This window comes from Rattus rattus, chromosome X, assembly GCF_011064425.1.
Source record: "Rattus rattus isolate New Zealand chromosome X, Rrattus_CSIRO_v1, whole genome shotgun sequence".
Classification (NCBI taxonomy): domain Eukaryota; kingdom Metazoa; phylum Chordata; class Mammalia; order Rodentia; family Muridae; genus Rattus; species Rattus rattus.
The window spans coordinates 109,540,644-109,562,284 of NC_046172.1; the positions used below are offsets into that span (position 1 = coordinate 109,540,644).

Genomic DNA, 21,641 nt, shown 5'->3' on the forward strand with positions numbered 1-21,641 from the left:
TCATAGAAACTCTGGAAAACACTCAAACCTAATGAAGAAAACAATAATTAAACCAACTAGAAAAAATTACTAATACCATTTTGGGGATGGTATGCTTTTCATGTGTCAACAGTGGGATCATATTAGGCATCCTTCACAATTCTAAATTCTAACATTTTAAAGTTAACATTATGCTATCAGTATTATCTGCTGCATTGAGAATATGTACTTTTGTTACTACATAATTTATCCTTAAAGCAACATTCCACGACTTGTTTAATCTGACTTGTATTTGAAGACATGCTGTTTCTTCTTTTTCCTTCGCTGAACTTATTTCCTTGAGAGAGTGTTCTATCTGTTCATTTATACTTTTTGTTTGTCAAGATAAAAATGAATTACATTAGTTAATATGGCAATACCTTCTCTGTATGCCTAAAGTGCCTGCTGATGACCTATTCCCTTTTTAGTTTTTGCCTTTTAACCACAGTTAACTGCAGTATCTACTTTTGTGTATAATTTCTATTCATCTACTCATACAAGAATGAATATAGTAAAGCTTTTGATATGCACAGCCAAACTATTTGTATAGAAGAGAACCAAGCAAACAAACTCAGTTGGATGTTTGTATATGCTGTGCGTTATGCTTGCATACAGAAATCTGAGTATAATCTTGGGGACTGGTTGTTATCTTCACCTTGTTTGAGATAGGGTCTCTCCTATTGTTGGATGACATATGCATCAGACTAGCTGGCCTGCTAGTTTCTGTAGATTCTCCTATTTCCAACTGTCCTCTTGTTATACAGGCACTGGGATTGTAGACACGTGCTATTGTGTCTACCTTTATGGGGATTCTGTGGATCTGAACTCAACTTGCATCTAAAACGTTTTATCAGCCAAGCCAGCTCCGCATCTCCTAGTTGGGCGAATTTGAAATCTACAATGAAGATATAGTAATGGCAGTATGTTTTCCTTCTCTCATTTAAATGAAACCTGTATGGACATTTCTCTTTTAAGCAAATAAATTTCATCGTTGCTAAAATGATATTTCACTCTAGTTCTTAAACAGTACTGTTGGTAAAGGGCACAGTCCAGGAAAGTGACCATTGCTTTCAGCTCTAGATTGTCAGACAAACTGTAACATATTTTAGGAGTATGTAATGTGAAAAGAAGGCCATAGAATAGACTCAAAGCAAGGATTTTCCACTGGTCTATCATTGACTGGGGGAGGGTTTTCTTTGGACTTCAGTCTTAGCTAGCTTTGGCAGTTCTGAGCTCTAGTTTATGGATTTTGCTGCTCCAACAGACAAAGCTAGGGAAAAATAGGCTAAAGCCTTTAATATTACCCCTTTTTTTAAAAAAAATTACATAGGGTTCAGAATGTTCTGGAAAGATAAACCTTTGATTCATGAGGGCTATGTTTTCTGCACCAACATAGATTTCTTGATTAACCCTAATAATTTTACCCTGGGGCTCTATAGTTTTCAACATAATTGTCATTCAAGGCACATAACTGAAGGGTAATAGTAACAGAACAAAACTACACAATCCAAGCATCACCAAATGAACCAAAGACAGGCAGTGACCAGAGTGTGTTTTTGACAATAAACCTCACTACTAAATCCTATTGCAGTTTGAGAAACTGGTTTTAAGTGAAGTTGATAGGACTTATTGAGTTCCCTAAGGTCATTCCTTAATATGAATTATAAGACATTAAGTATTGCACAAATTGAAATAATATGATTATTACTATTATCACTTATGTATGTTCTGAGCTCTCAGACCAATACTCCTAGTTCTGTTATACAGATCATTGGCCTGTAAATTGAACACTGATACATCCTTGGCCAGGTCTGATTTTCTCTCACCTCTTACTTGTTTTAGTATAGAAGGCACCCAAAATCCTTAAGTTCTAGATTTTGAATTATTGTAGACAAATCAGATTTCTGGTTCTAAGCCCAATGTAAAAAGAAGAAAAGTAAAGAAAACCTCCCCGTTTATGAAGTAACAGTTTGTTTAATATATTTTAAGATGGTCTGTATCAGTGTTTTCCCTACATGTAGTTAAGTGTAACACATGAGTACAGGGCCCATGGAACCCAGAAGAGGGCATTGGATACCCTGTACCCAAAGTTATAGCCAGTTGTGAGCAGCCATGTGAGTGCTGAGAACAGGATCTTTGTGCTCTATGAAAGCAGTGAGTGATCTCTCCAGTCCCTTAGTAACAGTTTAGAAATCATCACTAAATAATTGATTAGATAGAGGTTAAGTTGAAGAGAGTTTTGAAAACTCTCTTACCAACTATCTGCAAATTGGAGCCAGGGACCTGAGGAGAGACAGTGCAGAGACAAATAATTTGGAAGTTGGTTGTATATTCCTTCCTGCCCCCAAATTTTGTTGGTCATTTTGTGAACTTGCCAATCTTCCATCAGTTAACTTTGTTAAGGGCTTTGCCACAACAAACCACAGCTTGTACTTGCTGCCTCTCTTTAGGTAAAACAATTTTACACTCACTCGTTTTATTTGCCCACATTAATCTAGATATTGTGTCTTTCCACAGTTGTACTAGACTCAATTATTTTTGTTTTTATTTTGTCAAGCCTGGCTGGCATTATTGTCTCATATTTTATGACAGACACAGATCTGTCTCTTCTTTTTGTTGCTCTTTTATTTTCTATATGGCTTATATTTATGAAGGATCCAGGGCGGTGAGTGAAAGACTCATAAAAGCCATCATTATTCTGTGCATTTCCCTGGATTTCTCTCCTCCTTCATTCTGTATCTCATTCCGAGAGACCTGTCTCTTGACTCTTCTGCTCTCACTATTCCTCATATTTTATGAAGCACACAGATTTGGGTGATAACTACTCATCAAAGTCATCATTATTCACGACATTGTCTACCTGTTCTTCTTCTCATTCATTTCAATCTCCATCTTTCATAAATAATGTGCGCACACTTATCTTTCTACTCCCCTACTTTTTTATTCTTCATATTTTATGATCCACACCAACTTACAGAATATGATAAAGGTGCATAAATGTATTATTCTACATTTATCAGTATTGAGCTCTTTTTGTAATGTATTAGACTTTAAATGTTCTAAGATCCTCTGTATATTGCCACATTTGTTCTCATTATTTACACACTGCATGTCATCTACTTTTTACAAGAATAATTTTTAAGCTCCTTCTATCCTTGAATTGTTAGTACTTCCTCTAATCACTGACCAATATCATTTATTCAGTGTCAGTGTAAAGCAGATAAATTTTGGGACATTATTAAAGTGTTCTTTCTAATTTTCAGCATATACTGATTGATATTGCATATACAAAACTCGGGGGAGATCTTCTTAGGAATGCTCAGTGTTTCAACTCAAGAAGCTCTTGAGCCCAGCCTCTCTTCTAGGGTGTCCCATCTCCAAATGGTCAGTAGAGTGTATTATACTCTTCAGCTGCCCATTTGTAAACTTCAGTTTCTAAGCTCAATTTGCTTTCCAATTCTAGATGTTATCCTTGTTATCTATCTCCTTTTTACTGACCCACTCAGGACACTTAATTTTTTTTTTTTTTTGAGATTTACTTTATTTTTATGAGTACCCTGTAGCTGTTTTCAGACGCACCAGAAGAGGGCATCAGATCCCATTACAGATGGTTGTGAGCCACCATGTGGTTGCTGGGAATTGAACTCAGGACCTGTGGAAGAGCAGTCAGTGCTCTTAACCACTGAGCCATCTCTCCAGGCCAACATTTAATTTCTGTACCAATTATGTAACTTCTTCTGTGTATTGATTTTAGGCCCAGAGTAACCTGTGGAACTTATGGATTTTCAAGACTCCAGTTGAGTAGGGAAGTGCACAAGGTCATGACGTCTCTTTGATAAGCTAAATGCTATATTACATATATTTATTTATTCCCATTATGGTGTCCCCCATTGTGTATCTGAGAGAGTACCCAGATTTCTCCAATTGCATGTTGTATAGATAGAACCACTGACCTGCCCTTGGCATGTTAAACATGTCATGTTAAACTTCCCTTCAGGCTTGGCCAGGAGACACAGGCCTGGAATCCCAGCTACTCAGGCAGTTGAGGTTAGGAAATCACAAAATACAAGACCTGTTTGGTCTACACGTTGACTTTAAGCCCAGTCTGTGTAATACAGTGAGGTCTTATATCAAAATGAAAAATACTAAATGAGATACGGGTATAGGTATACATCATGATAGACCACTTAAGTAGCTTGGTCAAGGCTCTGGGTTCAATAGCCAGTACCACAAGAAAGCAAAATGACATAAAGCAAAAACTGAATCTACTTTAACCCCAAGTCCTGGTCCCTTAAGAATGCCTCTTTAGTTCTGAAACCTTATTCATTCAATACCATAGAGACCTCTTCAGAGTCATTAACTCAGACGATAGAAGATATTGTCTGGATTGTATGGATGCTGGCTCATCATTAGCAAGTATCAGCCTGCTGTAATTATTTTCGTGTGTGTGTGTGTGTGTGTGTGTGTGTGTGTGTGTGTGTGTGTGTGTGTGTATGCATGTGCAGTGTAGGCTTATGCTTGTGTACTCTTAAAGCCAGAAGTTCATGCTTGGCATCTTTGCTGGGGGCTTTCCTTTGATTGGGAGACATGGACAGGATGCCTTGCTTCCTTAAATCTTTAACAACAGATCCTCTTCCTACTGCACTTGCTTAGAACAAGGTAGGTTGGACTTAGATTGCATGTCTGATGTGACTTTAGGAACACGTGTGGGAAAGATCATCCCTCACCTTCTTTCTTTTCCTATTCTCTGGAGGATCCAGCCTGCTGCCAAGCTGTCTACCTGCTGTCACTATGCTAAAGCAGCAGCCCCAAGGGAATTGCTTCTTCCCTTTAACTCGGTGTCGAATCTTCTAAGTGTTTGGAGTTAGATTTGAAGAACAGGACAGAATATACTGAGAGCTTTATTTAACTAACAAGCTGCTTGTTAGACAGCTCTGATACAAAAGGTCTAATTCATTTTGTATTTGCTATTTTCATGGCACAGCCAAATTATCTCTAGCCTTCAATCAACCCTTGGCTCTGTTCTCCTTTGTCCTTATTTATTGTCTTTTGTCTTCTCTGTCAAATTTCCAATATTCACTCAACACCTCTGGCAACAACATTAACCTCAAGTACAGAAGTTGGTTTGGAAAACAAGGACAAAAAGCCTCAATTGTTGAAAGAAGATGTAATTTACTGCATTGTATTTCTGATTAAAATCTTTCACAGGGAAAATGAGGTTTAGGGCCAGAGAAGTGAGAGCTATTTGCTTTTGTTGCTAACAGGAGCGTAAGCAATCCTTGAAGGGTAACATTCAAAATCAAGGACCACTCCAGCTGGGGCTGAAGCAGCAGGTGGACAGGTTAGGCAACTCTCTCCACAGGAACAGGAGAACTGAGGTCTTTTTCTCCAGGCTGAACATTCTGTACAAGAAATGGTCATTGAGATGGTCTAGGCTGGGAGAGGCCGTGCTCCCTAGTGTTTGAATGTTGCCCTGTAAATTCCTGAATTGATTGTCAGTTGGTTCAAGTCTTTAAGGGGGCAGAGATACAGTACATAATGAGCTATACTTCGAGCATTCTTATGACATCTTATACAGGGGTTAATCATTGCATAAATCCTGCTGTTGAAAATTGTGTCATTCAGGTTAAAACATTGCTACTGGGGCCTTTTTGGACTCTAAATACCTCGGAGTAGTTGTACGAAAGACTTCATAATGTTTCCATTAATCACTGCGGTTCCATAACAAATAGGAAGGTCTTTTGGGTGGAATTTTGAGCTGAGATGTCAGTCCTAAAGTCTTTGTGGTAATCTTTTTCCCCTATAGTGATCTTCCAAACTTGATAGGGTGTATACCTTAGTCCCCTGGAGGGTTTGCTGAAGGAAAGATTGGACTTCTGTGGCATGTCCGCAGACTTTCTGATTTGGTAAGTCTGATGTGGGGCCTGAGAGTTTACAGATCTAACAAGTTCCCAAGTGCTGCTGATCCTGCTTGTGTAAAGGCCAGAGTTTTGTGAAAGCAAGACTATTACCTAATCAGCCAATTAAGCCGTATGGATTCCTGGGGAAGAAGACAGGAAGCATAAACCATGAAAAGGCAGGAAAATGAACAAACAATTCAAAGCCTTATGCTTCTAAAATCCTTCAGTTTTAACTCTTCCGTAAAAGCCTCCAGAAAAAGGTTTGCAACAATTGGCATTTGGCAAGCCATGTTGAAATTGTCACTACAAAATGATCGGCAAACCATCATATGAACCGTGGGGGGGGGGTGTCTCTTCATAAAACAGAGATTGCAAGACAGAAATATGTTTTAACCCAATTTATCCGTTCCAGATAAGTGTCAATGTTTCCTGCCCTATTGTTCTCACCATACAGTGCTCACCCTCATGTTCCCGTACTTGCCATAGCTTGCCTGGAATGGCAGTCATAGTCTGCTTGCTCTTTCCTATTAGAGAGCCATACATGGCCCCAGAACTATGTGTTTTCTTCCCCCACCCCGAGTCCTTCTTCGTTCTGGGAGTATACAGAACATGCTCAGAAACAATTAATAGAGTTTCAGCTTAAATATTTTCTTTCTTCTTCTTTTAAATCTGAAGTTGTAAGGGTCTTGCGCTGTATCCTCATGGCTCTGCTTCAAGGGTTTCAGAGACTACTTTGAAGATCCTATGTGACAGATGCCTTGCAGTTCGTTTGTTAGAAGCCAACATCCTCATCATGAGGGTTTTGTTTGATAATTGACTGCTTCGGGGAGTTAAACAATGTCTGTGCCATTGGGCAAAATGAATGAATAGGCCTTCTCAAATGCTTAATTTATGCACTTTAAGCCTATTATTCATTTATACATTATCATATGATTACTGTTTGATATTTCCTAATTTAAATACATTTGAGGCTTTTAATATAGAGATTTTTTTTAGTGAGGGGAGTGTTTCAGCAGAGTACATGATGTTTTTGATATGTTATCTAGGTCAATACAGCACCACAAAAATCACTTAATGCTGTAGTATAAACCAATGTTCATGTTCAAAAATTGTGACTGCACTGCATGTTCATAGGAGAGCCCAATAAAATTTCATTAGTTTTTGCTTAAATAGAGCAAGATGATTTAGTCCTACTCTATTGGTTACTAGCCCAAATAAATAATCCTTCCCAAGTGGGTAACATTAAAAGCAGCTGAGAGTGTTACACATCAACATTCCGGGGCTATGGGAAAGGTGGTGCTATTGAAAATGCAGATAGCTTTTTAAGCAGAATTATTTTCCTCATGGCTAGTGATGTTTCAAGTAAAACAAAATGGGGGCACTCACCCCTGAGGTAGGGTGGCTATTTTCCCATCTGCCCCGGTAATTGCTTGTCAAAAGTAGGCTTGCTTTGGATGCCTGAGATCCCCAAAGTAATGGGAAAAAGATCAAGTGTTTTGAAGCAATAAGAAAACTGACGACGCAGTTACATTTTCAGTACTGTGTAAGTGCCAGTTTGCGTCATTTAGACACATTATTTTTGTCTAGAATTTGAATCCTGAAATATTTGTCCTTTAAGCCCTTGCAGCAAATCTTGAATAGTCTGAAGTGCACTTATTTTATATATTTTTTGTTTGTTTGCATTTTGCTTATTCCAAACATTACTCACATGCTCTGCCTTTGTAACCAGCCCTAAGAGGTTTTGTTAACCTCATTAACCTCTCCTGTCATTCTCTGTGGACCTACCTTTCACATGATGGATAGTCATTAAGTATAGGGCACGCCCTTCTTGCTGGTCATCTCTTGGGCATGGATTCTTTCCTGCTGCAAGGAAAGCCTGTCCTAGCTATAGGTACTGCCACATTCTAGCTCTGGCGTCCTAGTAATAGCCACTGCAAAACTTCCTAAGAAACAGAATTATTCTTGACTTTATTTAGTAATTTTGTAAAATGGCAGTCACACTTCTGTCCTGTCTTCTTCCTTAGAAGAATCTCACGGAGAATTTAAAACAAGAGTACTACCCAGGAAAATGATGATTCTTTGAGCTGGACTTTTCAAATTATTTGCTCATATGGTCTGATAATTATTAAACATGCATTTTATATAAATAAGACACTAAGCACTCGCAGTGTCAGACCCTTTCTTCACCTCATTTCATGCAACATAATGTAGTCTTGAGAAATTTAGACCCAGAACTTCATTATAAAAATGAAGGCGCTCACTGGCTTTGGTGGCACTTGTCTTAATCCCAACACTTAGGTGGCAGAGGCAGGCAAATCTTTGTGAGTTTGAGGCTAGAATTCAAAATCAAAAACAAAAGAAAACTTGTTCTAGATAGAACAGACAGTGATTTAATAGTGGTAATGTCTTGTCTTGGGTTCCAAAGAGCCTTAGCTGTTAGCACATATCCTTCTGAGTCAAGGTCTAAATAACGGGGCCTGGAAATGAAAGTGCTCACACCTATACAAGTGGTACAATCCTCACCGAGCAAATGAACCAACTGCTCACTACTTTCCATGTGTGCTGCATGGAGTGGAAATTAGCTACAGAATCTTCTTTAAAATATTTGAATTCCTTTTCTCTGTGGGGAGTGGACAGAGTCTCTGACTCTTTTGCCTGCCCTTGGGACCCTTGTCCTCCTAGTGTGTTGCTTCTTCCAGCCTTTATATGACAGTTTGTGCCTAGTCTGATTGGAAATTGTTAGGCCATGTTCAGCTGATATCCCTGAAGGAAAATGGAAGAAGAGTGGATCCGTGGAACAGGGGAGGCGGGTGGGGAACTGGGAGGAGGGAAGGGAGGGTAAACTGTGGTCAGATGCATTGTATGAGAGAAGAATAAATAACTAAATAATATGTGTTTATTTGTCCTATGTGTGGAGACTGAAGGGTGAGAGGATAAAGGGAATGGCATGTATATAAAAGTATGAGAGAACTTAGGGGCAACACTGTATGGGTCCTGGGTTTCAGACTCATGTTATCACACTTGGCGTCAAGCACCTTTAACTACTTATCCATTTTACCTACCCAGCCACAGAATATTCTTTCATTGACTACCCTCTCTAGGGATAAAATGACATTATTGAATTAGCTAGAGAATGAGCAAAAGCACATAGTTTGGCTCAGACACAGCAATGAAGATTTGAGCCTTTGGATTTTAATCAACCAGATGAAATATAAGAAAAAAATATATTTTGTGCTCAGATGAGTTGTAGAGTTGCTGATATTCCTAATTAAAATTTTTGAGTATCTCAGAACGTTTGCATTTTAGATTTTCATAATAATCACTGAAATAACATTTTGAAATCTTCTGTTCTGATTTCTTTTCATTCTTCTTTGTCCAAGAGAACTTGCAAAGAAGTGAAAGTCACACTTTTTTTTTTCTTTTTGATACTTTTAGGTGTTGACTGCTAATTTCAGTAGCTAGTCAGCACTACAAATCTGGGAGCCCTCAGCACTTTATAATTTCTTAAATGTGGCTTGAACATGTGTTTCTTTTTTGAAAAGCTGGAGAGCCTGCCTACACATGTGTAACACCTTCCACACAAATGAGATCAAAGTGCTTTATTAGCAACCATCCACAGCCTGAGTTCCCACTTAGGACAACAACTGCAAAAGAGATAAACAAAAAAGGCTGCTTAGGAAAAATGAGCCCAAATGCCGGAATCACAAAGAACCACACCCTAGCAGAAGCCTATATGGAGATCTTCCCTAGATGGGGGAAGGTCATAGGTAGTGATCTTTTGAAAGAAAGAAAGGTGAACACATGTTAAATTCGAGGGTGTTGATACCCCATTTTCGTAGTCTCCTCAGTATATTTGGCCTTTGCTGTTTTGTGTGTTTATCAATTCCCAGTTGCATACATGGTCAGATGCTTTTCACGTTCCTATATTAATCATATTTGAAAATCTGCTATTGACAAATAGAGTTCTATCACAAGTAGATTCATTAAAAAGTTAAACAGAAAGCATATGGATCCAGATTTGTGCTTCAGTAAACTAAAATAACAAATAACTATATTGTGGACATCCTGGGGGTTACTTATGAAATCTGAAAACTGAATGTCAATTCTGAGGGTACTTGATTACTGTAATTACATTGTATTTCATTAAAAACAGAAACTCACAAACTACTGACTTTTAAAAAAATATTTTCCTTTTTTATAATTCTAAACCAGCAAATGTTTTCTACATATTGGATTCCTTTGGGTTCAAGTAATCGATGAAGACTGGCTATAGTTTTCCCCCTTCCACGACTAAATGGTCTAGGGCCAAACTTTAATTTGTTTTTGTAACGTTTATTTAGTTTGTCGCAGGTATTCAGATTTTTCTCAGTGTATTCCTGGAGGGGAAAGCCCCTTAGTGTTTATCAGTAGAACCGAGTATATATAGTAACTGCTAGGTAGCAATTCCTTGAGATAGTTTTGTTTTACCTTCTCATTGCACACAATGCCAGAGAATCTTAATTCAACAGCACCTAAATGTCAATAGCAGGCTCAGTGTGTGAAAGTCTATTGTGTAAGGGTCCAGGTGGTGAGAAATATTCACGTCCGAATCATCTGGCATACCGATGAAAGCTGTGAGGTCTCTAATCTAGAGTTATCTCCTTAGGGAGGCTTCTCTGGACTACTCTGTCAAAAATGATCATTCTCAGCTCCTGACTTTTTTTTTCTTAAATCTCACTTGACAGTTCTTCTTCCTTCCTCACATTTCTCTTTTTCATTATAGTCTGTGTTCCTTGCTATGGTGAAGAGATATTGTCCCCTATAGCCTAGAGCCTAGGAGAGTGTCTATCACCGAATGAACAAATGAACCAAGTAAATGTTGTAATGTTCATAAATCTCAACTGAAATGGCTATCAATCCTCTGAAATTCAGGTTACCTTGAAAGAAACTGTAGGATCTATCATGATAAAATGACTCCAAAGTGTAGTTAGTGGGATTTTTTACTATGGGAGATGGGAATTTTTTCATGATTGATTTTTTTTTTCTTAGAATTCATTTGCTTAGTACAAAAACTTTTAAGATGTGGTAAAATTTAGGCCCCTAAATGCCAAAGGATGAAACTGCTTGCTTATATAGGTAACCCATTGCCTGTCTAAATACTCTTTGTGTTTTTCTTGCAAGCCATCAATAGTTTCTTCTGTGTGTGTCAATTTTAGCAGCTCTTTGTGGTCCGTAGAAGCAATTAGTTCCATCTCTGGCTTATTGCTGGAAACTTGTTGGTTAATTTCATTTCTGAAGTGGCTCAGTGACTTTGGTGTATCTGTGAGGACACTTCTTATCTTGTATTAAATATAAGAGGTATCCTCACAGATACAACACATTTATTGCAAAATAGTCCCAGCTCACCATTTCTTATTTTAAAGTGGAACATAGCATTTTTATATTTATGGGTTACAACATGATATGTTTGTTTACGTGAAACAAAAATCTATAATGGAGCAACTTGACAAAAAGACTAGAAAAAAACCCTACCATCTTATTTAACTTCATTCCATTGTAATTCATGAAGAATACCATGTACTTAGTGCTGTATTAAATGTGGTCCAAGTTCTAAATTCCAAGAGGCTTCTGCAATTCTGTTCAACAGCACTGCTTTAGCAGTTTAGACCTTTATTTTTAAATTCTCTCTCTCTCTCTCTCTCTCTCTCTCTCTCTCTCTCTCTCTCTCTCTCTCTCTCCCCTCTCTCCGTCTCTCCCCTCCCCTCTCTCCCCCCCCCCTCTCTGTGTAGATTGTGTAGATATATAGGTAGGTACGAGCATTTGCCACAGCTCATGAATCAAAGAACAACATTTTGGGAGTTGGTTCTCTCCACTGTGTTTCAAGGGAGGGTCTCTCTAGTGTCTGCTGCTGAGTTGTGTGCACAAGCTTCTAGCAATAAAAGTGCTAGAATTACAGATGCGAGAGATCCAATCTGGATTTTCACATGGGTGTCGGAGATGAAACACAGGTTTCTGGGCCAAAATTTCAGATTTTAAACTGTATTTGAAAATTGTGCTAGGTGAGGAATATAATGATCCTTAAATTAGACCTTTTCTTACTTTGGTAGGACTTGAGTTATCTGATATCATGTTTATTGGTACGTAAGGTATCTCTCTATAGGAGTTTATTAGCTTAATGTTTGAGGGAAAGAATTTACTACTTTAGCCATGAGTTATACATAGGCCCTTAGTGAACAAATGGTTGGAAATATCATTTCTCCTGTTAATATTATTTCTATCTCATATTTATCTTTTCTCTATTTTTTAATCCAATATAAAAGTCCAGAAATTAAGTAAAATGATAATCAGTCTGTAAAAGCAATTAGAGTAAGAGAGCAGACCTAGCCATATACTCTTAAAATATTTTCAAGGGAAGCCACAGAATTATCACAGATCAGAGGTGAAAAACTCAAATGCCAAAAAGGGAAACATGTCATCATGAAAGTGGGATGTGGTGCAGGTGTAAGGAGGACAGAGGTGCACTAGATAGGCATTGCCTTTCCATCCAGAGGAAGCACTGTCCCTCACTCAGCTCTAGACCACTTATGCTACTACTGGGTGCCTGGCAGTGCTGAGCTTTGTGAATTTTCTAGAAGCATTTTATAGTTCCCCCCCTTTTTTTTTTTTACATTTGGTCTCTCACTTCATAAATGTCAGGCTAAACAAAATACATCTGTGGCATGATTCTGAACAACATCTGATAGAGCGCCTGCGAAGAGTGATGTGAGAATCAACCTCTCAGTTACTAAGTAGATAAATGAGTTTGGCTAACCCTACTGTCAGTGGTTGCACGAACCCAAATGCGATGTTGTTTTAAATGCACTTCTCCATTAGTGATGGTGAGCGAAATGTCTGGCTTTGCAAATTACTGCTGTCATTTAGTTTAATGTACTCTTGTTTTTACATATTTATAAAAACCTTCTACATTATTAATAGTGATTAAATGCTTAGACACTGAAGATCAATAATGCTTCTGTTCACCTATTTACATTATTAAAAAGTAATAAGTAATACAGGGCACGTAGACTATGTGGTTTACTTTGTAGACATGTTTGGAATAGATTGAAGAAAAAGAAGAAATTTGAGCTACAGGGTCAGTTGGATTTAGGAAAAATGGGGTAATTGAATTTAATTTCCTAGAGATTTCTCTGTGGGCAACTTACGTCTTCACAGACATTACACCATCATGGAAGGTACGGAAGGTAGATATCTCACATGCTTTTAAGTGCAGCCAGTTGAGTACAGCAAAAACTACTCTCCTTGTGATGCACAAGGGTGGACAATTATTTGTGTGTGTCCTTAGTACACTTACATATCTACGTACTGCTCTCTGTAGTCTGACTACGGCACAATATGGTAACAAGTCAGCTGAGTTTGCCAGTAGGTAAATGAAACCATTAGTAAGGATTTTTGTTTTTACCTGTCTGCCCAACTGCCTCTCAGCTATGGGGCAAAAGCAAAAGAACAAAAAAGTGCTTTGGCTGGCTACGGCGTGTGTTTTAGATTTATCTGAGGGAACCTAGTCTACAGTCAGGGTTGTGTAAGAGCCTTGAGTTATTTTAGAGTCACATGCTCCAGTTTTCTAAGGAAGTCATCATGGCTCAGTTCAGCAATTTAAAATCCAGGAATTCAGTACTAGTGTGCCTGGGTTCGAATCTAGGTTCTGACTTCTTCACGATTTTTTTTTTAAATCACTTACCTAAAACACCAATTTCCTCATTTGAAAAAATGCAAGTTAACAAACTATACTGTGAACAATTTACTGAGAACTAGATGAAATGACAAGATCCAAGATAGCAGATGTCAGAGTCACAATAGATACCCAGTAACACTTGCCATGGAACAGTGTCCATTTCATGATGCTCGTCTTCAAAGAAGTACTTCCTTAGCTCTCATTAAAAAATCATAACTTGCTCTATTGAAACACAACAAGCTGAAGCTGATTTCTAAAACTGCTTGGTTCCAAAGTTTCTTATGTTGACCTAGATGTCATTTATCCAAGATAAATTTGGTTCATGTCACCAGTTAAGTTTAAGGACAAGCAGAAGTGGGGCAACTGTGGTGTAATGGAAAGGTTAGAGGAGATGCTGTAATCGAACCTTGCTGTCTCTGTGATTTAGTCTCTTAGAATCTCAGTTTCCACATATACATAATATACCAAATGCGACTGCCCCATTTCATAGGAATACTGTGAAAATAAATGAAAGAGTATGGGCTTGGATGATTTGCAAACTACAAAAGTATTATATGAGTGTACCAGAGAGATTGTAATTATCATTTATACATGTGATTAAAAATGAAATCATTTTTATCAATGATAAAGCAAGGAAAAGGGAATGCATTTTTTTGTTGTTAGAGAAAACATAGTTGGATTGCTTGTGTTCAGGTATACACATTTGGAGAAGGCTCACATCTTTTTCGGACAGCAAGGACTCTAACGGAGACCATTGATAGGAGACCCAACATTCTGAATTTAAATGTGACTTGCAGAGCCAAATGATAACTTGGAGCATTTTAGAAAGAACGTGAAAACTCAGTCAAAGCAGGAGGAGAAGGGCACTAACCACCCACAGTAATAGTTCTGTGCGCTGTGTGAGTGCAAGCACCGCTGAAGCGTGAAGCTCGACCGCAGGGGTTGAAGTCACTCTTACCTTTTCTAAGTTTATTGCTCAAACGCCCTGTTCTGGGTCAGAATGACTTGTCTGCTGTCTCCCTCAGGTCCTGACTTCCCCCCTTATTGAATTCAACATGTTCTTGGACACATCTCAAGTCAGGAAGGTTATTATTTGTCTCAGCACCTGACTCCCTATGTTTGGACTGATTTCTCCCCAAGTATGGAGAGAAATCTAGAGTTGCCTTACCCTTTACCGTGAGTAGGAAAATGGGGATAATGATTGCCCTCAGCTCTTCTTCTTCCTTTGTGTTTCAAAATTAACTCTCTACTCTCTAAATAATTATATTGATTATGTCCATCTGAAAGATGGACTGGAGAGGTTATTAAACTGGGAGAAAGTTTTGAAGTGGGGATTACTGAATCTCTTGATGGAAGGCAAATATTGTCTATAGTCCCTAGAAGAAACACCTTTTTTTGTGATATGTTGGCATTGGTTTTAGGTTATATTGGCAGGCCCAAAGGTAAGAATGACACCGTAAGAAAATAAGGAAAAAATTTGGTTTTAGTTTTGTTGCTTCAATGAGAGTTCTAGCATTCAACTGACAAGAAAGGGAGTGGAGTTTATTCAGCTGACGAGAAAGGGAGTGGAATTTTCATGTACATCTTTTTTCCCCTCCTCTTGATATTTCCCAACATTGAAGTGTAATTTTCTTACATTGTCACTGGTATCAAGCTCTTGAAATAATATATCTGCAGGGAATGGGACATGCACAGAGGATCTTAGACAAATCATTTATGTTGTCATTAAAGATTTTTGTTTGCAAGAATCTAGTAATCTAGTGAGTCAGCAATTTATAGAACAAATCAAGGATATATATATATATATGTGTGTGTGTGTGTATACATATATATATATATTTTGTGTGTGTGTCACTATATGATTGTGCACAATGTGTGTGCAGGAACCTACAGAGGTCATAAAAAGGCATTGGATCTCCTGGGATCTCCTGGAATCAGAGTTATAGGTCATTTTGAGACACCATGAGGGTTCTGAGAGCTGAACCTGAGTTCTCTGACAGAGCAGCAAGTGCTATTAACCACCCAACTGTCTCTCCAGCTCCAAGAAGGACTTTTCAAATCTTTAATAACTAGGCTTACCTATACCTTGTGCTAATTATTAAAGTGTGTCATTGATGAAAGTGAATGGGTTGAATACCAATCAGCAAATTCTTGTTATTATACTTTATATAAATGAAGTGATTTAAATGTGTTTCTTGTCAGATCTTTAGAGATAATTCTGGCATTTGATCATTCTGAGAAGACAGTTATTTCTCATGGTGAATTTCCCATTAAGATGTCAAGTCATTCAACCCTTTGACCTGGAAATGCTTTTGTTCATGAAACAGAACCTAAAATTTAGCTATTGAAATTTATATTTTTTCTTTCAAATAATAATTCCGAAGTTAAAGATTAAGCTTGCAAATGTACTTCCATTTGCCATTAAATAACAATTTCCACACTTATATAGACATCTCCTATTACTTTATGATATAGAATCTAACCAATTGGCCTTTAGAAAAAAATTGGTAACAGTGCAGGCATTCAAGAGAAGGCATAAGAAAGATAGCAATACTGTTGAAAGGAATGAGAAACCACTTGATCTTAGAAGACCATTTTCTTTGACTCTGAAGGAAAATCATGAGCACTTTAAGTAAGGACAAAATAAATTTCTATATACCTGCTGTCAAATGTGATCTCTTGAGGAACGACATGAGTACTATCCTTGCCAATAAGAAATTTGATTCGATCATAGAAGAGTCTTGAAGTGTGCTGAGAGAAGAGGGGCTGGCTTTGTTGGATGAGGTCAAGAGGGTCTGGTGAGCCCTGACAGAGTGGGCTTACGTAACAGTTGCTTTGTTGACAACAATCGGGGTCCACACAGTCGGTCAAACCATCTGGAAAGCAAAACAAATCAATAATGATATTTATCTTCAAGAAAACAATATAGTCAAAAGTATGCAAAATGGAGAAAGATAGTAAATGTAAAGTTATATTTTTGAGAACAGAGCGTGTTATAACTGCATGTTTCTCAGGAATTGTTACTCACTGAGTTTAAAGTGTATCTCAGAGAAATTCAAACTATTTTGTTCCTAATTCTTCCTGTTTGAAATTCTCTAATATTTGTTAACTAGAGACTATAGTTTATGTAACTACAATATACCTTTTGGTTAAAGTACTCTGTTAGGTATATCTTGTTATAACTTTCTACCTTTGGTGAACCACTCATCAGAATGGTAACTATTTTTTTTTTGTCCCTTTAAAAAATTCTTACCCCTAGACCATCTACTGTGAATGTACAGTTAACCAGTACTTGACAACCTGCTTTCGTTTTCACTTAAAAATCATCTTAATATGGTTGTTTACAGGTAATTCTCAACACAGAGGTTGAGATTTTCTTTTCTTCTTTCTTTCTTTCCTTTTTTTGGGGGGAGGTTGAGATTTTCACTGTGCAAAAGGATATAGGACAGTGATTTTCTAATGTGCAGCCAATTACCTATGGAACTCATTAAGTACCTAGATTCTTGAATTCTGCCTACTGAATCAGAATTTCCCCTATCCTAAGGTTGTACATGCTTAATATGGGCCATTCTGTAGCATGCTAAAGTAGCTGGTCACTCTTTCATTTTATTTTAGGATTTCATACAAGCAATGGTAGTTTTATGTAATTATTACTAAACTTAGTACCTATCAATGTAACAAGCCACTTTCTTTCCTTGTGGGGGCCCTCATCATTTGCATTGGACTTATGAATCCACTGTTGTATTGGAATGCACAGAATTAATCCTGCCCAAGGGCCAGGTAATTTCCTGAAAGGCTGGGAATGGTGGTTCTTGGAAAATAACAAAACTTCATAGGAAAGTATGGCATCCTGGTGTCCTTATAAACCCTGCAACATATGTCTTGGGGCCATTTTAGCTGGAAAATTCTAGGGAATGGTCTTGACCAAAGTCCATCTCTTAGTTAGTATTTAGTATTTAATGAAGATTGCTTTAAATTTGGCCCAAAATAGTGAAGTTGCTTTTTCTCCGGTGCATCTCAGAACTAACAATGTGAAGGAAAAAGAATAACATAAAAGTTTCACTCTTTGGAAGAGGAAAGATACAGTCCACAAGACCTACTGAAGGGAGGAATGGTTATTTAGAATGTAATAGGTATGAAATGCTTTGCTAGTTGCTTGGCGAGCTAATGAAAGAAACACTCCCCTTCCCCTAGAAATTCAGAACTTCAGAGGATAAAACAGGCGTTTAAACAGCTGACTCTTGTACCGGTGAAGTGTGAGAAGAGCTCTAAGAGAGTTCTATGCAAAGAAAAAGAAGTGGACGGAGTGATTAACTGAGCATATGGACACTTCACTCCTCATCCAATAAGCAAAAAATTTAAAAGTCCTTCCAAGGTCCTTAGAACAGGCAAGTGGCTCTAATTCCGTTGTTTAACAAGGGTAAACATAAAGACGCTAATCTTAGCTTGCAGTGGAATAGAGAGGTTCAGGGGAATCAGTGACTCCTTAAGGCTGATGGTAAAAGGCACTGGTTTTCTGCAGCGCTTGCTCTCCCTCCCTCACTAGGCTGCTCCACGTGAGCTACAAGAAGATGTAACTGGGGGCAAGGAAAGTGAGAAACAGCAAGAGGAGGCTTTGGAACAGTAGCCTTGGGGCACCTCGAAAGATATTTTCCCTGCATGTGGTCTTTTCAAACTCTCTACACCACGGAGTACTTTGTTTTAAAATGAAGTTTACTTTTTTTCTTGTTTTGCCTGTTTAATTGATTCTTGTCCACGCCTTTTTATTTTTTATTTTTTGTCTCTCCATGGACACATTTCTTTATTTATGACTAACTTTTACCACTGGTTTTGTTTCAAAATAAGTTCCCTTCTTTCATCATTTAGCGAAACAAATTAGCAGATATTCCCCCGATTTTAAATGACATTTCTTCCCCCTCCTATGATAAGATGTTCTTATTAGCACATTATCTCTTTACTCTTCTGCTAATTAGGTATCTGAATGTATAGAAAAGTTGGCAAAAATATCAGATGGATTAAAAGAGCTTTTGTAATGTTTGCTATTGGTGCCCCATAGGAAAAACATGAAAAAAAAATGAGTGTCAAGTGCAAACTTATCTTTATTCATTTTTATTGAATTGTGGATTTTTTATTGGCATAATGTACACAGAAGCACTTAATGTCATGTTTGGTAAACATTAACAAATGTACTTACTGATAATACTTTTGGACATTGACAGGTCTCATTCTATCACCTATGAATCCAACTTATTATGGAACATGAGTTGATTTTAAATAAATATTCCTGTCATATTAATCTTCAAAGTTGGATTCTAAAACTAACCACTGAGCTAATTCAAAATTGGGAATCGCATTCTCATCTAGTTATGTGATATTGAATTCAAGGTAATCTCTTACATTTATTAATGTCTACTATATGCAGAGCTGACCCTATGAGATTTCCTTTTTCTCAAAAAAAAAAAAAAAAAAAAAAAAGCAATGCGCTGTTGAATTTAGGAAGGTAGCAGGGAAGCTGACCAACGATGGCATGCAACCCTAAATTAGAAATTGCAGGCAAACCCAGCACAAGAGCAAATATCTACTTACCAATTATCACATTGGATAACACTCCAAACAGTATGTCTAGACTGTTACAAAGAAGTGCAAATGACAGTCACACTGGATGTGTGTATTTTTTTTTTTTTTGGCTATTAACAGTTCTTTTATTGTTCTGAATTGGAAGATGTGGCACCCTACTGACAGCCAAGCTCAGGTGTCAGATACGAACATATCATATGTTAGCTGCCTTTATTTTCAGAGAATGTTTTCCTTAGGAGAATAAAAATAAAAGAGAGCAAAAACGACAGAGGTTATACTGTCTTGGAAGACTAAACATGGTGCTCATTGATCCTAGTTTTGCCAACCAATTTGGGTCTATTCCAATTGGTTCAAGGATATGGTTTGTTTCAAGTAATCAAGTCATCACTAATAAATACTTGGCTATCACATGTGTGCCCTTGTTTGGTAAAAAGAATAGAAAAGGAGATCTGAACAATAGAGGAGAAACCCATGTTGGCCTAAACCTCTAATGAAGTTACTCATAAGACCCATAATATTGTCTGGATAGGAATCGACAGCTAAGTTTTGGCAGGGTATCCTTAAGAATTTTCAACTTTGTATCAACTAGTTAATATTTTCTAAGTATTAGGTACTTCCAAATGCATCATTTAAGCTAACTTCTGCAACAAATTTTTACCTAGATATTCCCAGGTTCATTTTATAAATAGATGATAAGAGGCTAATGTGATCCCATAGTTATGTGGGAGACATATTAACATGCAGTGTTCTATTTAGAAATTCAAAAAGATTATTAATCATTATGTTTACATTTCAAATGTTATCTCCCCTCCAGGAATCCTCCCACCCCTCCCCCTCCCCTTTACCTCTAAGAGGGTGCTCCCCCACCCACCTACCCACTCATGCCTCATGAGCAGCCTCATGTATACCATACTATGGTATTATCCACTCAAAATCTCATAACATGGTAGACCTTAAAAATTACAAAAATATAGAAGGGAACTTTTGTGAGTGTTAGATATTTTTATAGTCTTGATAATGGTCACAGTAATATATATATGTGTTTATATATATACATATATGCGTGTGTATATGTGTGTGTGTATATATATACATATATATATATATATATATATATGAAAACCAGTAAACTTGAAAAAATAATCATGAAGAATATGCACACTGTCTAGTTTATATGTAGTAATTGATAAGTATTAGATATTATATGTCAAGCTGTGGACTATAAATCCACAAGGTATCTAGAGATAGAGGCTTAGGTTTGGGTTCCAGTGGTTTACATTAGCAGTTTAGAATGGTCACCCTCCCTCGTATGGAAATAGTCTGAAAACTGTTCAGCACAATCATTGCATTGACTTGTATGGAATGTATTGACTTAGGGGCAAGCTTTGCATAGATAGGATACCATGTGACTCTGAGTTGGTAGCTAATGCTGTAATATGAAACACATTCATTGAATTGTATTTACCTATGGAGTTGTTAGCACTTGGATATAAGCTAGACTGAGGTTTAATTTTTTTTATGGTTATAGAATAGAATCTGGTCTGTAAATGCTCAAAAATCCTATTTCATGGACAATTGTAAATTTAGTTAGAGATTATTAACAAAACCTCAATTAATGTATCAGACTAAATGGGAGGCCCTTAAGTAGAGCAAATGCTATCAATTCACTGCTCCTGGTCTTTTATTTCCCTATTTACTAAACTCTGCAGCATGCTGGGGACATACAAAGTATGAGGTTTATTGGTCCATGAGTTATATGTTCACTCACCTGTGGTGCTATTTTCTAGATCTAGAAACATGATGATAGTTACTGGTTTTAATGAATGGTGACTTATTATGAAGAACAATGCCTGGAAAACCATTCTTGTTTAGTTATTTGACTTACAGATTTTGCAAACAAATATGAACCTTGACCACTAAAACACTTTCTACACGAGAAGCTAGGACACATATGGAGAAATATTTAAAAGGCCAGAGAAGAGGGGCCATTGGATTACACATTTTTATTCTATAGTTTAATATTCTTCCATAATGTTTTTATTGTATTAGATATCGCTGTCTTTCCTTTATAAGTAGAGTGAATAAGATGAGATCCTCATTATTTGACTGGACATCCCACAAAACACACAATGCTCTGTGTGATCTGTGCCTGTGTACCTTTGAATAGTGCTAGATCAGCAAATTCCTGTGGTCCAGAGACTGTAGCTTCACTCTACTCTCCACAGTGTCTATTGTTGTGAACCTTCTTCCTTGGAGCCATGCGAGGCCTTTCTCAGCTGCCAGAGTAAGTTATGGCCTCTATGAACATTGATCCACCCTTGGTGTTTTAAAGCACCCTTACACATTTAAAATGCGGAACCACTTATGAGAATCTTTGCTTAGTATCTGTTTCTGTTGTTAGAGCATATCCTTCATTGAACCAAAAATGCATCTTG

The 21,641-nt window shown here is 37.4% G+C and overlaps 1 protein-coding gene across 1 annotated transcript in view; it reads right to left on the reverse strand.

Annotated features, from left to right (window-relative positions):
- Positions 1-21,005, reverse strand: part of Tenm1 (teneurin transmembrane protein 1) — a 175,006-nt gene extending 154,001 nt beyond the window's left edge. The window contains 2 exon segments of the mRNA XM_032889476.1: positions 16,289-16,628; positions 20,975-21,005. Coding sequence (XP_032745367.1) covers positions 16,289-16,628; positions 20,975-21,005 — 371 coding nt within the window.
- Between the last annotated feature and the right edge of the window lie 636 nt (positions 21,006-21,641).